This window comes from Anoplopoma fimbria, chromosome 17 (genome assembly GCF_027596085.1).
Source record: "Anoplopoma fimbria isolate UVic2021 breed Golden Eagle Sablefish chromosome 17, Afim_UVic_2022, whole genome shotgun sequence".
In the NCBI taxonomy this organism is placed as follows: Eukaryota; Metazoa; Chordata; class Actinopteri; order Perciformes; family Anoplopomatidae; genus Anoplopoma; species Anoplopoma fimbria.
In genome coordinates, this window is record NC_072465.1 from 13325515 (window position 1) to 13339046 (window position 13532).

Genomic DNA, 13532 nt, shown 5'->3' on the forward strand with positions numbered 1-13532 from the left:
GCCTGCAAATTTCCCCGCTGCGGGACTAATAAAGGATTATCTTATCTTATCTTATACTCTAACTAACCATTCACACCGATTCATACACCGCAGGCACAGCCATCGACATGGACTAGTGGAGATGGAACCACCGATCCTCTGATTGATGGATGACTCGGCTCTACCACTGATACGCAGTCTATTATAAACCATCAGTGGTATTTTTAAATAAATTATTTGACAAACAGAAAGCCAGTGTAAAGACTTCGGAAGTGGAGTGAGATCCACTTTCTTGGTCTCAGTGAGGACTGGATCTGTAGTGTTCTGAATCAGCTGCAGCTGTCTATTTGATTTTTTAGGGTAAAAACACCGTCTGCTGAAGATAAATGCATGGACATTAAACTATGCAAACCAGATTGTCTAAATTGACAAGGAGCCAAACAACAGATAATGGTTTTAAGTGCTACCATTAAAATTCTTTCAATGGCTGATGATATCACTCAATAGTGGCCTATTTACCTGAGAAATGGGGGCTCAGTGTGTGCCTGCTCTGGTTAATGTTTACCTCACACACTGACAACATCAACGCACAAAGGTCACCGTTAAGAAAAGGAAAGGAGCCATTTGTTCCTGACACTCACAGAGAAGAAACCAAGCCAGTGAGTAGAGGAGCAGGGGAGACAGAAGGGATAACCATGATGGCCATAGCAGAGTTCCAGAGTAAGTGTTTCCAAAGTTGCTCTCTTCTAAAGGTTTGGGGTAATGCTGTAATCATCTGAGTGACTCATAGCCCACAGAGCATTGGTTCAATTTCAGAATACAGAGATGTACTTGTGGCAGTTTAATCAGTTCAGGCCCTTATTTATGAGCCTCACAGAATTACTACGAGGAACTTTGTGGAATGAATTGTCGGGTCAAAGAAGTTAGGACTGGGCCAGTTGATGAAGCCAGAATTACTGCTCCAACTCTTACTTATTCTATACTAAATACTATACTGAGTTCCATATGGTTCTTGGTTCCATAAGACATAAACTTGGTCATCTTTTGCACCTTCTTGGCCAACACTCCTCCCAGTCCTGCTGCTACCTAGCCACGGAGGACTTAATACTGATATTTGTCCTTTGATCATAACAGGTGTACATTTTGTCCAATTCGCCTGTAATACTATTTATACTTGCTCATCATCACATGACAAGAACATGTCTGCCAGCATCATTAACCTTTTTAGGAGATATGGTATGCTCAGCCTCATTGTCAGCCTTCAATTTCGTATAACATATAGGTAAGAACTATCTTCAAACACTTGTTGACATTGAAATGCTGCTTTGTCTGTTGTTCTGCATCATTTTTAGTAGTTGAGTGTGTCAATTTATAATCACACTGTATTTGTGAATTATCTTTGTATGTGTTGTACCTCAATGCATTTATCATATTGACTGCTTGTGCTATAAAATATGGAAAGATCGTTCCCCTTATCACGTTGTCCAATGGTGGTGTCCATGATTCAAATTTGTTTGACATCTATTTAGTACAAATTCTCCTATCCTCACTGCATCCTCCAAATCCTGCTGCCCTTTGTATCACACAGTATGCTAAACAGGATTATTATATTATATTCCTTTATTGATCCCCATGGGGGAAATTCGAGGATCCTTCATCCTCAAACTCTTTTGTGTCAAAACCTCGAACTGGCATTTTTAGCGGAACTCTTTTGGAGTTGTTACAGGCTACACGCTTGCTTAATTACTTCTTTAGCCGAAAAGTGCATCCATTGGTAGAACATGTTGTCCTCCCACTCAGATGTTTTAAGCCTTGCTAATGTATTTTGTACTGTTCTCTGTACGTTTCTACGTGTGCGTTGTCTTGGATTGATTTCCATTGTCATTGCATCAATGACGTGTGCGTGGTTCTGGATCTGACTCATGTATTATCTGGCTTTTCTGCATCTCATAGCCATCAATGCTAGTGGCAAAGCATCCATCCAGTTAAGCTTGCTGTTGCTACCTGCTATTATATTAGTTAGTTTTGCTTTCAGGTTAGCATTAACCCGTTCTACTGTTCCCTGTGACTGAGGGTGATACAAACACCCAAACTTCTGCTTTATTCCCTGCATTTTTGTTGGGGGAAAATATTTTCTTGCATTGTAAAGTGCCCACATGATACATTCTTTGAGTGTCCTGTCAACTGTAATGGCCAAAAAAGGCGTCCACCAGACCGCTGACAGCTGCCGAATCACTTCCCCCCTTGCACAATGATGGCTATCATGTCCATTCCTAATAGCAAACCAAAACAAAGACATGGGTAACACAAAAGGTCCATGGGGACCTCTCCATAACACCTTTCGTTGACCATCTCCCGTGTATTTATTGGCTCCCCTCTTTAGCCATATTGCCTTTTCATGAAGGTCAGCTTTTTCCTGTGCTATTACAGGGAAGACAGGGTTGTCAAAGGTTCACAATCTTCGGCCACTAAAAGTGGGCCTATAGTTTTTGCTGCAGCCGCAGGTTTTGCAGCCTCATCATGTCAGTTTTCTGATGGGCTTGACACTTAATGATGACTACAGCTGCGAGAAAGCAAAGAGCATCTAATAAAAAAAAACCTCTCTGCTTCCAAATGTTTCCATGCACATGACAAACTGACTTAACCTACATATATGTATAAATAAACACGCAAATCCCTTCCACAAGTACTCCACACCTCCTCTAAGATTGTGAATCTGTAATGTAAGCCATCAGAGTTTTCCACGTTTGGTCAGTTCTACTTGGAATGATCTTTACCCTGGCAATCATATGTTCAAATGTAGCTGTCTCTGTCATTTCAGTTTGAGCCATTCTGTAGCCAATCTTACATTCAATATTATCTCTATACATATTCCCTAATCTCACTGCAGAGATCCTTTTGCCATATTAGTCTCAGGCCTTCGCACGGTCTAGTTTGAATATTTGACATTTTTCTACAAAATATTGAGGAGGACTATAATGTAAAGGAAGCATTTAGAAACTCTTGAATCTTATTCTCTTCCTTCTCTTCTCTTCTCTTTTCATTCCAAACACTGACCCTATGCAGCTCCTCAGCTGTAAATACTTCCAGAAATCCCCCTTTTCATTTAAGTTGAATTGTTTTCTAAGTAAGTAATTTCTCGTGCATCGGGGAGGCTGGGGACATGGAATCCGAGTGGGCCATGTTCAAATCCTCCATTGTGGAAGCTGCTGCTAGAAGTTGTGGCCGGAAGGAGGCCGTCAAGCTGAAGAAGGAGGCCTTTCGGGCTTGGCTGGCCCAGGGGTCTCCTGAATCAGCAGGCAGTACCGGTTGGCCAGAAGGGCTGCAGCTGCGGCAGTTGCTGAGGCAAAAACCTAGGTGTGGGAGGAGTTCGTCGAGGCCATGGAGAAGGACTTTCGAATGGCCTCAAGGAAGTTCTGGCAAACCGTGAGACGACTCAGAAAGGGGAAGCAGGGCTTCTCTCAGGCTGTGCTCAGCGGGGGGGAGAAATGCAGACCCGGACTGGGGATATTGTCGAGCGGTGGAAAGAACACTTTGAGGAACTCCTTAACCCGACCAACACGTCCTCTGCGAGGCAGAGAGGCAGAGTCTGAAGACTCAGGGGAAGACTCGTCCATATGCTTGGCGGAGGTCGTTGAGGTAGTTAAAAAGCTCTTCAGCGGCAAAGTGCCAGGAGTGGATGAGATTCGACCGGAGATGCTAAAGGCTCTGGACAGTGTTGGGCTGTCTTGGTTGACATGTCTCTTCACTGTCGCGTGGAAGTCGGGTACAGTGCCTGTGGAGTGGCAAACCGGGGTGGTGGTTCCCATTTTCAAAAAGGGGGACCGGAGAGTGTGCTCCAATTATAGGGGCATCACACTGCTCAACCTCCCCAGGAAAGTTTACTCCAGGGTGCTGGAAAGGAGGCTCCGTCCGATTGTCGAACCTCGGATTCAGGAGGAGCAATGCGGATTCCGTCCTGGCCGTGGAACAGCAGACCAGCTCTTTACCCTTGCAGGTCTGTTGGAGGGGGCATGGGAGTTTGCTCATCCAGTCTACATGTGTTTTGTGGACTTGGAGAAGGCCTTCGACCGTGTCCCTCGGGGAGTCCTGTGGGGGGTACTGCGGGAATATGGGGTACCTGGCTCGTTACTATGAGCCATTCGGTCCTTGTATGACCAAAGTGAGAGCTGTGTCCGGATACTCGGCACAAAGTCGAGCTTGTTCCCAGCGCGTGTTGGCCTCCGCCAGGGCTGCCCATTGTCACCAATCCTGTTTGTGATTTTCATGGACAGGATTTCAAGGCGCAGCCGGGGGGAGGAGAGTTTCCGGTTTGGGGACCTCAGAATCGCATCCCTGCTTTTTGCAGATGATGTGGTTCTGTTGGCTTCTTCAGAACGTGACCTTCAGCACGCACTGGGGCGGTTCACAGCTGAGTGTGAAGCGGCCGGGATGAGAGTCAGTACCTCCAAGTCTGAGGCCATGGTTCTCTTCCGGAAAACGGTGGATTGCTCCCTCTGGGTTGGGAGTGAGTCACTGCCCCAAGTGAGGGAGTTCAAGTATCTCGGGATCTTATTCACGAGTGAGGGTAAAATGGAACGGGAGACGGACAGGCGGTTCGGTGCAGCGTCAGCAGTGATGCGGGCGTTGTACCGGACCGTTTTGGTGAAAAAGGAGCTGAGCCGTAAGGCAAAGCTCTCGATTTACCAGTCCATCTACGTTCCAACCCTCACCTATGGTCATGAGCTTTGGGTAGTGACCGAAAGAATGAGATCGCGAATACAAGCGGCCGAAATGAGCTTCCTTCGTAGGGTGGCTGGGCTCAGCCTTAGAGATAGGGTGAGGAGCTCAGACATCCGGAGGGAGCTCGGAGTAGAGCCGCTGCTCCTTCGCGTCGAAAGGGGCCAGCTGAGGTGGTTCGGGCATCTGATCAGGATGCCCCCTGGACGCCTCCCTTTAGAGGTTTTCCAGGCACGTCCAACTGGTAAGAGGCCCCGGGGTAGACCCAGAACACGCTGGAGAGATTATATATCTCGTCTGGCCTGGGAACGCCTCGGGGTCCCCCAGGAGGAGCTGGAAAGTGTTGCTGGGGAGAAGGACGTCTGGAGGACCCTCCTTAGCTTGCTGCCCCTGCGACCCAGCCCCGGATAAGCGGAGGAAATGGATGGATGGATGGATGGATGGATGGATGGATGGATGGATGGATGGATGGATGGATGTTTTCTAAGTAATTCCTATTGCCAGCCATGTATTCCCTAAACAGATGAGAGGGTTATTCCAAATGGAGGAGTAGCTTTGTTTGTATTGAGAAATCCCCAGTATCTTGTGTGCCCTTGCCCATGCTCATTGAGAATGTTGTAAAATGATATTACTTTGTTCTATCGGTTTTGTTGTGTGTTTTTGTGATAACGAATCCATAACCAGAGATGGCGCAGCCAGTACTGCCTCCATTTTTACCCACGCAGGGTTAGATTCATAATTTGCACAGTGCCGTACTAGCTTATGTATTTCAAATGCTATGTTATGTAATTCCATATTTGGAAGAGCCAAGCCCCCACTATCTCTTGAAGAAAATATCATTTTTCATACTGATTTTAGGCTTTTTGTCATTCCATAAAAAAATCTGTAATTAGATGGTTTGCTGTTTAAAGAGCCTGCGACAGACTGCTGACCTGTCCAGGGTGTACCCTGCCTTCGCCCATTGACAGCTGAGATCGGCTCCAGCACCCCTGCGACCCTTAACTGGATAAGCAGGTTACGGAAAATGAATGAATGAATGAACTGTTTAAAGATTCCCTCGGAAATGGTTTCTGGCATCAGCATAGAGATATAATTAAATTGTGGAGCCACCACCATCTTAATAATATCAATATATTTATAATTTTTCCCCATAAGGTGAGAATTATCAATTTCCAGTTTTTCTAAGTTTGCCTTGATTTTTTTGCATTAAAGGGAGCATATTAATATAAATTATGTTTTCTATATCTGAACACAGCCTAATACCCAAACATTTCTTATTTTATCTCTCTCTGATATTAGATATTAGCCTCACCGGTATTAGCATTTTGTTTGGGCGCTCTCGTTGACATATTGCGTGAATCCGGGCTCTCTCTGCTTGGACAGTGTTTAACTATCACCTCCTAAGAACTTAGTCACGCTGACTTCATTAACGAATTTGGGGTAATTAAGTGGGTTTATCGGGACGCATCCTGTTAGGCAGTCATCTTGTTCGGTGATCCCACGTGAACCGAAAACCTCGTTGATGTCCAGTGTTACTCCAGCTGTGTTTTCTTCCAAGGCAGTGATCCACTTGTTGGCTCCTTCTCTAAGGTCTGGCAACCTGCCAGACAGTCAAACCATATTCATGAAGGACCATGATACTTACTGTGTTTGGCCACCTTATGGGGCACATGGGTCGGTATCCATCTTGTTCATCTGTACTCTGTTGTATTCTTGGAGCGGTGACCGTGGTGCTCCCAATGTTCCTCCCACTTCTCAGAGTCTTGCCTTTGTTCACCATCGGAAGTGTTGAATTCTGCATTTGCTGTCTTGTGTGTTGGCTGAGCTCATCTAACATTTCTTGTATGTTGTATAGTTTGAGCAGTTTCCGCTGTTCCTGTCCCTCTGTTGTCATGTTTTCTTCCAGCCTCACTCTCTGACTGGGGAGAGTTTAAGCTCACCTCGTCCATCATTGTCCTGACTGTTGGCCAATTGCCTATTTTTCTTATTTGCGGCTTCTGTCAGCCCCTCACATAGGGCTAAAGCCTCCTTCTCTTGACGTAACTATGTTGTGCGTTCTTCCTTATTTTGGTTGTAATCCGAATCATCCGTGAGGTCGTTATTCCTTACTGATCTGCTTGTCACTCTTGTTTGTTTTCGCATCATTGTTGAACTTCTCCTGCCATCTTTGTCAATTGGCTTCCTTATTCCCTTGTCTGGCTGGGTTTTGTTTTTCTGTAAATTTTCCTCATATTCTTCGATATCCCTTCTGTCTGTGTTTCTTGCTGCGGCTTAGTACTGCTCTCTATCCTCTGCACCAGATGAGGAACATGATCATTTTGCTTTTGACTGATCTTGTGACTGCAGATGGTGGGCCTGTCCGTGTTAAAATTTCCAAGCTGTCCTCAGAACATTGAGAGCCTGAATATTCTTCCTCATCGGAGTGCTAAATGCTTGAACTGTCTTCATCTGAGCTCGCTGTGCCCTCTTCATCCTTCACACTCTCTTCCTCATCTCTCTGACCTCTCTAAATTTTCTTTCTTGGCCTTTTGGTGTTGAGGGCACAAAGACCAAATGCCAGAGCAGCAAGGCCATCAAATATGCACTCAAATGCACTAACATGCACCTGAAGCACACATTGACGGCCGGCCATGTGAACAAAGAGAGGAGAAGCTCTGATAACAACACACACAGAGGAAGAGACTTAATTCCCTACTCAGGTAGACATTACTTCTCTATCTCTGTACAATACAATAGTTGTTTCTATATTAATGCTGTGAAAATGTGTACAAGGCTCCTTTGATACAAAATATAACAGCATTAAAATTATAAATAAATATATCAGTATTTGAAAATTAGCAATATTTGTAAATGGTTTATTGTTGTTATTTACTCCTTTATTTTGCTGTAGCCTACAGACAAAGTAAATACTGTTTAAAGTCCATTTCACACACAGTTCCTATTATCAGAAGGAGAACGCTTGCATTTCCTCTCCTACTTGAAATACTACAGAGGGGGCCATGGCCGCAGTGTCTTCAGGTGAAATTCCTGCAGTATTTCTGTCTGTTTTTGTAACATATTCTAAAATTAAAGTGTCCAGCTGTTAAGGGAATTACTGAACCGTTTTTCAAGATTTAACCCGAAGCAGAGAGGTTAGGTAAATCAGAAACTATTGAGAGGCGGATTAACATGTTCGTTGGTTTTGTTCTTTTGATGACATTTGTTGACAGTTATGTTGATAGTTGACCTTATCCATTACATCACAGTTCTACATTCCTTTACATTAGACTGTGTATGTAACATCTTGTACTGGGCTAAACTCTGAAATCCTGGAGAGAACAGGTTTAATATTTCATATTAGTTAACTTGCTTAAAGCTGAATGGTTAAAAGGAACTTATAGCCCATCGAGGATTGATTTTATACCAGGTCTATTAACACATCTATCCCCAGGTAAATAAATCTGGGGACATATGATCTGCAGATTATTGCTATTATTATATAGGCATCTCAGTTTAAGTTTTTATATTCCCTGTGAATGTTTGTCTTTCAGAGATCGGTGTTGGTCTGATGGGATTTGGTTTTTTTTTCCTGCTCTTCGGAGTGCTGCTGTATTTTGACTCCGTACTGCTGGCCTTCGGGAATGTGAGTAACCTTTGTAATAGTGTTTCTGTTAAGCCACTTACAACTAACAACTAAAGATGATAATAATAAACAAGGTTTTCAGCTTTGGATGATTCACTGCAAGAATATTAACAATGTTTTTCAGTATGATGGTGTGTTTGTTTTACCTGTAGCTGCTTTTCGAGCAATACCATACAGTGCTTGCTTTTTACTTTGGAATTGTGTATTTATTTACGTAGTTATGTGTATAATACTACCCTTCTATATGCATACATATGTTTCTGTACTGACTGATGTTCTTATCTCTATTATGTTTCAGTTTTAGTAAAAAACAAAAGAGGAAGACTTTAGTAAATAAAAGTTGAGCTTATGAAATACAAGTAGTGGTGTGTGTCATCTCATCTCTTTAATCATTGAAAAATTATTTTAAAAAATATTAATGGTACTGCTGATGAAGTGTGTTTTTGAGGTCCGGAGATCCGTCCTGCTGGAATGTACAGAGACATTTGGTAGGAGGCAAGGAGGAAATATAAGGGTTGGGGACTGATACACTAATAGGCTGCAGCCTGGAAGCAGCTGCTGTTTGATATTCTTACTGGATAAGATCAGAGAGAGTCCAGGACAGCACATAACAAGACAGAACGTAACACACCATTACACCCAGCCAAACCATCTCGAGCATAACTAACTGGTCCAACTACAGCTTTCCACAGGGCTCCACAGATCACTGAGCTACAGTTTGTGTGATAGTGGTCTGGTTGCCTGCTGCTCTAATAAACTACCATTGCAAATGAGAAATATGTAAAACAACAAATTATGCAATAATAAATATGTGATAATAAATGTACTTTTACATCCATTGCAGAGAAAAGAGAGAAAAGCACATGAAAAGTCACAATCAATGGTGTGAGATAGGAACAAAAAAAGATGTCAGCTACAGCGGAGAGGTGGCTACTGATCTGTGTATGGCTACAGGAGGGCAGATCTCCATGTGCATGTGACAATCTGCACGCAGCCCATCTTTTGTCGATATGTTTTCTGGATGTCTACACTCACTGCCCGAATGTTAGGAGAGGTCCAGCTTAGCAATTTGTGAACAAGCAAAGGTGCACAACAATGCAAAAAAATGAAGGATGACATCTTTATGACTTATGGTTAAGGTTAGCTTTATTTGATCTTGACATAAGTAATAAAAAATTTAAAAAAGGATGACTTGTTTAATGCACCACCAGGCAAGCGTGCTGAGTGATCCAAATCAAACACACCCATGATGTGAACAATAGGTGCATGCTGGGTCTGGCTAAATAATATATGTTCAAAGGTGGATACTATAGCAGTGATGTCTACATTCGTACAGACGACAAACTTTTTTAATTTGAGGAGCACTGTTGGACCAGATAGGTTGAGTTGACCAGTCATATTATACATTGCAAGTGATTATACAGAGAAGTTGAACCTGGAACAGATTGAGGTTCAGACAGGTTACAACAACAAACTCAGTAATTGTTTTAACTCACTGTACAAAGGGGAAACTCAACAACCACTGTGTTGTCTAGGAATGTAGCATTGTGTGTGTTGTGTGATAATATACAGTTTGCAATAACTGTGCATTATCTACTTTTTGTGTTTTTGTGAGCTGTAGCTGCTTTCAGGTTTATTTAGTTAATACTTTTCTGTTTAGGTGACCTTGGTGATGTTTTATTCTGCTGTTAAAATTGCAGATAATTTAATTAATGTAGCCTAATAATGCTTGTTGCACCTGTCACGGTATCTCTCTTTTTGTTAATTGTTGTTTTACGGGAAAATTATTTATTGTTGCCATTGACGTAATGGCTTGGTGGTGTGGTTCACACCTGGGGACACCATGTTGGTGTTCCAATGGTCTTTTTGTTGACATTTTAATACACTTTATTTTGTATCCAAAATGTGTTTTTTATTTCAATTAGATATCAAACAACATTACCATCATCTACATCATCATTGTTCTATGTAAAAAATAAATAAAACATTTCAGCTAGGGCTTATTTAAAGTCAGTATGAGTTACACCCTATTTAGACAGGTACGGTGATGTGGGTCAAACCCACAATGGGGGTTATTTGATTGGGTCAGTGTCCATCAGCCAACCATTCTTCACCACCCTACTCCCTACAGGAATTGGACTGAAAATAAGAGAAAGAGAGAGAGATACGGTTTCACACGTGACATTAATGCTGTTCCGCTGGAGAAAAGTCCTTCACCAGTCCTTTCACGCTCTTTATACTGTATGTTGACCTGAGCATCTAATAATAGCACAGATGGATTTACAGTGGAGTTAGTTGAAAGCCTGGTAAGTCTCATACAGACGCCTAAAGGTGCCTTGTGCGTCGGTGTCAAGACACCGAGGGGCACTTACAAAGCATCTGTATCTGTCAACCTCAGAGTAAGACTGTGCTGTCAAAATCTATAGGTGACCTTATGTGTCAAAGTACTGAAGCCATAGAATACCTTATGGGTTGTAACAGTGAAACTAAGACTGCTGCCCAAGAGTCAATATATGACACCTTAGAGACCAGGATGAGACAGAACAAATGATAGGGGAACCAAGAGTTGAAGAGCTGATAGAAGAAGGTGATTACCTCAGAGACTGAAGGTATTTTATCTCAGAGACATATTCTTATAGTTCAGCAAGAAAGTTCACATGCTAATCATGAATACATCAGCAACACCTGCCTGACAACAAATAAAATGCAATGACAGTTTGGTAGAAATTTGCCATTCAAGGCTGTTTTATTAGGAGGAAGAATTGGTTAAAATATAGATTTGGGGAAAGATGACAAATAGCAAAATGAAATAATTATTTATAGTGTGAGTATGTGTTTGATATATCCTCAGACTTTTTGGTTTGATTGCCCCCTTCTAGATTTTGTTTTTGACTGGTTTGATGTTCATCATTGGACTCAGGAGGACAGCCCACTTCTTCTTCCAAAGACAAAAGTTTCGGGGTTCTTTCTTCTTCCTGGGAGGCGTGTCTCTGGTGCTGTGCCGTTGGCCAATAATTGGAATGCTGCTGGAGAGTTATGGCTTTGTGCTTATATTCAGGTAATTTCCACTGTGACGTTTTGGAAGGTAAAATAAGGCTTCAAATTAACCTTTGTCCAAAAGTCTTTTGTTATTTTGTCTCATACTGTGATCATGTTGTGATTTAGTGTCCCAGTTTATGCTTAATCTGCTATCTGTGTCTCATGTTGTAAATGATCACATTCGATCATAATTGATGATGTGTTACATTTCAATAATAAAACATGAAATGTCAGAAATGTCAGAAAGGATGCTATGCTAGAAAGAGATGTTTTCCCATCACACTCATTTGTTTCCCTCTGCAGGTCCTTCTTCCCCATGGCCTTGGCATTTATGCTGTCATCTGTGAACATCCCTTACCTAACTGGAGTATGTTTTGTTCGTGACTGCTCAAAATTAATAGGCTTTTCCCTTTTATTTGATGTACCTCAGAGATGTATACAGGGATTTGACAGATTGTTGCTTTTGATTTTTTGCATTAGTTTTTCTCCAGCAGCTCCTCCATGGTCTGAGCAGAAGAACATGTTGCAGAAGGGAGGGAATGCTGGATGCCCTTTGACTGACTGTAAATCCAATACTGGGTTGGCAGAGGAGTACAACTGATGAGTAACTGCACAATTATGAACTCTTGTTGTCATTTATGACCAGTGAGAATAATATATTTTTTACAATGTATTTTGTTTTGTACCATATAAGGTTACAGTTATTAATTAACAGTCAAATGATAAGTTGCTTTAAAGCTAAACTAATTTAAAACCATTGTTGTAAAAATAATGGTGTTCTCCATCTAATAAATTACTGTTTTGTCTAACCATGTTATTATCTTTTTGAATTCTTTTTTTTTTTTACAGTTTTACATACTGTATAATATTCCCGGAGGGTGTGTTTATGGGACCATCATTCCTCATTCCAAAAAAGTAATCATATGATTTAATCGTACAAAGCCTTATCTCCTCAGGCAGGTCCTTCCAAAGCCAAGGGGCCCCGATGGCAAAAGCATGGTCACCTTTAGTTTGAGCTTCAACTTTAAAACAGCCAGAAGGGGCTCCACACTGGGATCTAAAGCTGCGAGCTGGCTTAAGAGGGCTCAACATTTCTGCTATATATCATGGGGCCAGACCCAGCTGTGCTTTTAAGTGATCAGTAAAATCTAAAAATGATTTCTTAAACGAACAGGGAGCCAATGGAAAGAAGCCAGGATCGGGATGATGTGATGTCGTCTGTCATGCTTTATACAAACAAATGCCAAAGGGCACCTAAATGGGACTGAGGGTTTGGGGGACTGAATAATATGATTTGGACTTTGAGTTATTTAGCTTAAGAAAATGTTGTGTCATCCAACAGTTGATATCACTAGGACAGTCTAAAATAGCAGCTAGGCTTCTTGGGTCAACAGGTCTCAAGGGAAGGTGTATCTGTGTGTAATCTGCGTAGCAATGAAAAGAGACGTCATGACGTTGGATGGTTTGTCCAGGTGGGAGCATTTATATGGAAAATAAAATCGGACCTTTGTAGTGTATTTTATCATATTCTGCTATACCTTGTTGTACTGAGGCCATGAAGTTGTTGCATGCTGTGTGATGTTGGGAGTCCTAACAATGACCTCATGAACAACACACGACATGACAACCTTGTTTATAGTGATGTTTACACAGACGAAGAGTCTAGGTACTCAGGAACTGCCCTAACAATGACCTCATGACCTATATACGACATGACAACCTTGTTTATAGTGATGTTTACACAGATGGAAGATTCTAGGTTCTCAGGAAAAGTGTATGTTTCAAGGTGTCTGAATGATGTATGTACTGCTCAATATGTTTTATGCCTTTGTGCACATTGAGGGGATGCACAACACAGATATAAGTTCAGACTGAAGGCTGAGAGCCTCAGTCCATGCTGAATCTCTGTATGGGCTCCATTCTGCGCAGAATGACTTCAGATGCATTGATTCAATAAAGAAATTGTTGAAACTGCATCAACGGACCTGGACATCTTCCTTCATCCTTTGATATCAAATGATATACTACACCTTAAAATTGAACCTTGCCTTACACCACAGGTAATCGGTTGTAAAGGATGAGTTATTACCAATGGTGGCCGAGTAGGTTCTATCTAAAAGGTAAGAATGAAACCAAATAAGTGTAGTATTCTTGATGCCACACCAGGTTTTAA

At 42.1% G+C, this 13532-nt stretch overlaps 1 protein-coding gene across 1 annotated transcript; it reads left to right on the plus strand.

Moving 5' to 3' along the window:
- Window positions 1-590: 590 nt before the first annotated feature.
- On the plus strand, window positions 591-13292 carry golt1a (golgi transport 1A). The gene is made up of 5 exons (XM_054617764.1): window positions 591-699; window positions 8229-8320; window positions 11200-11378; window positions 11663-11726; window positions 11840-13292. The coding sequence occupies exons 1-5, from the start codon at window positions 675-677 to the stop codon at window positions 11867-11869; spliced, it is 390 nt and encodes a 129-aa protein (XP_054473739.1). The 5' UTR covers window positions 591-674; the 3' UTR covers window positions 11870-13292.
- The last annotated feature ends 240 nt before the right edge of the window (window positions 13293-13532 follow it).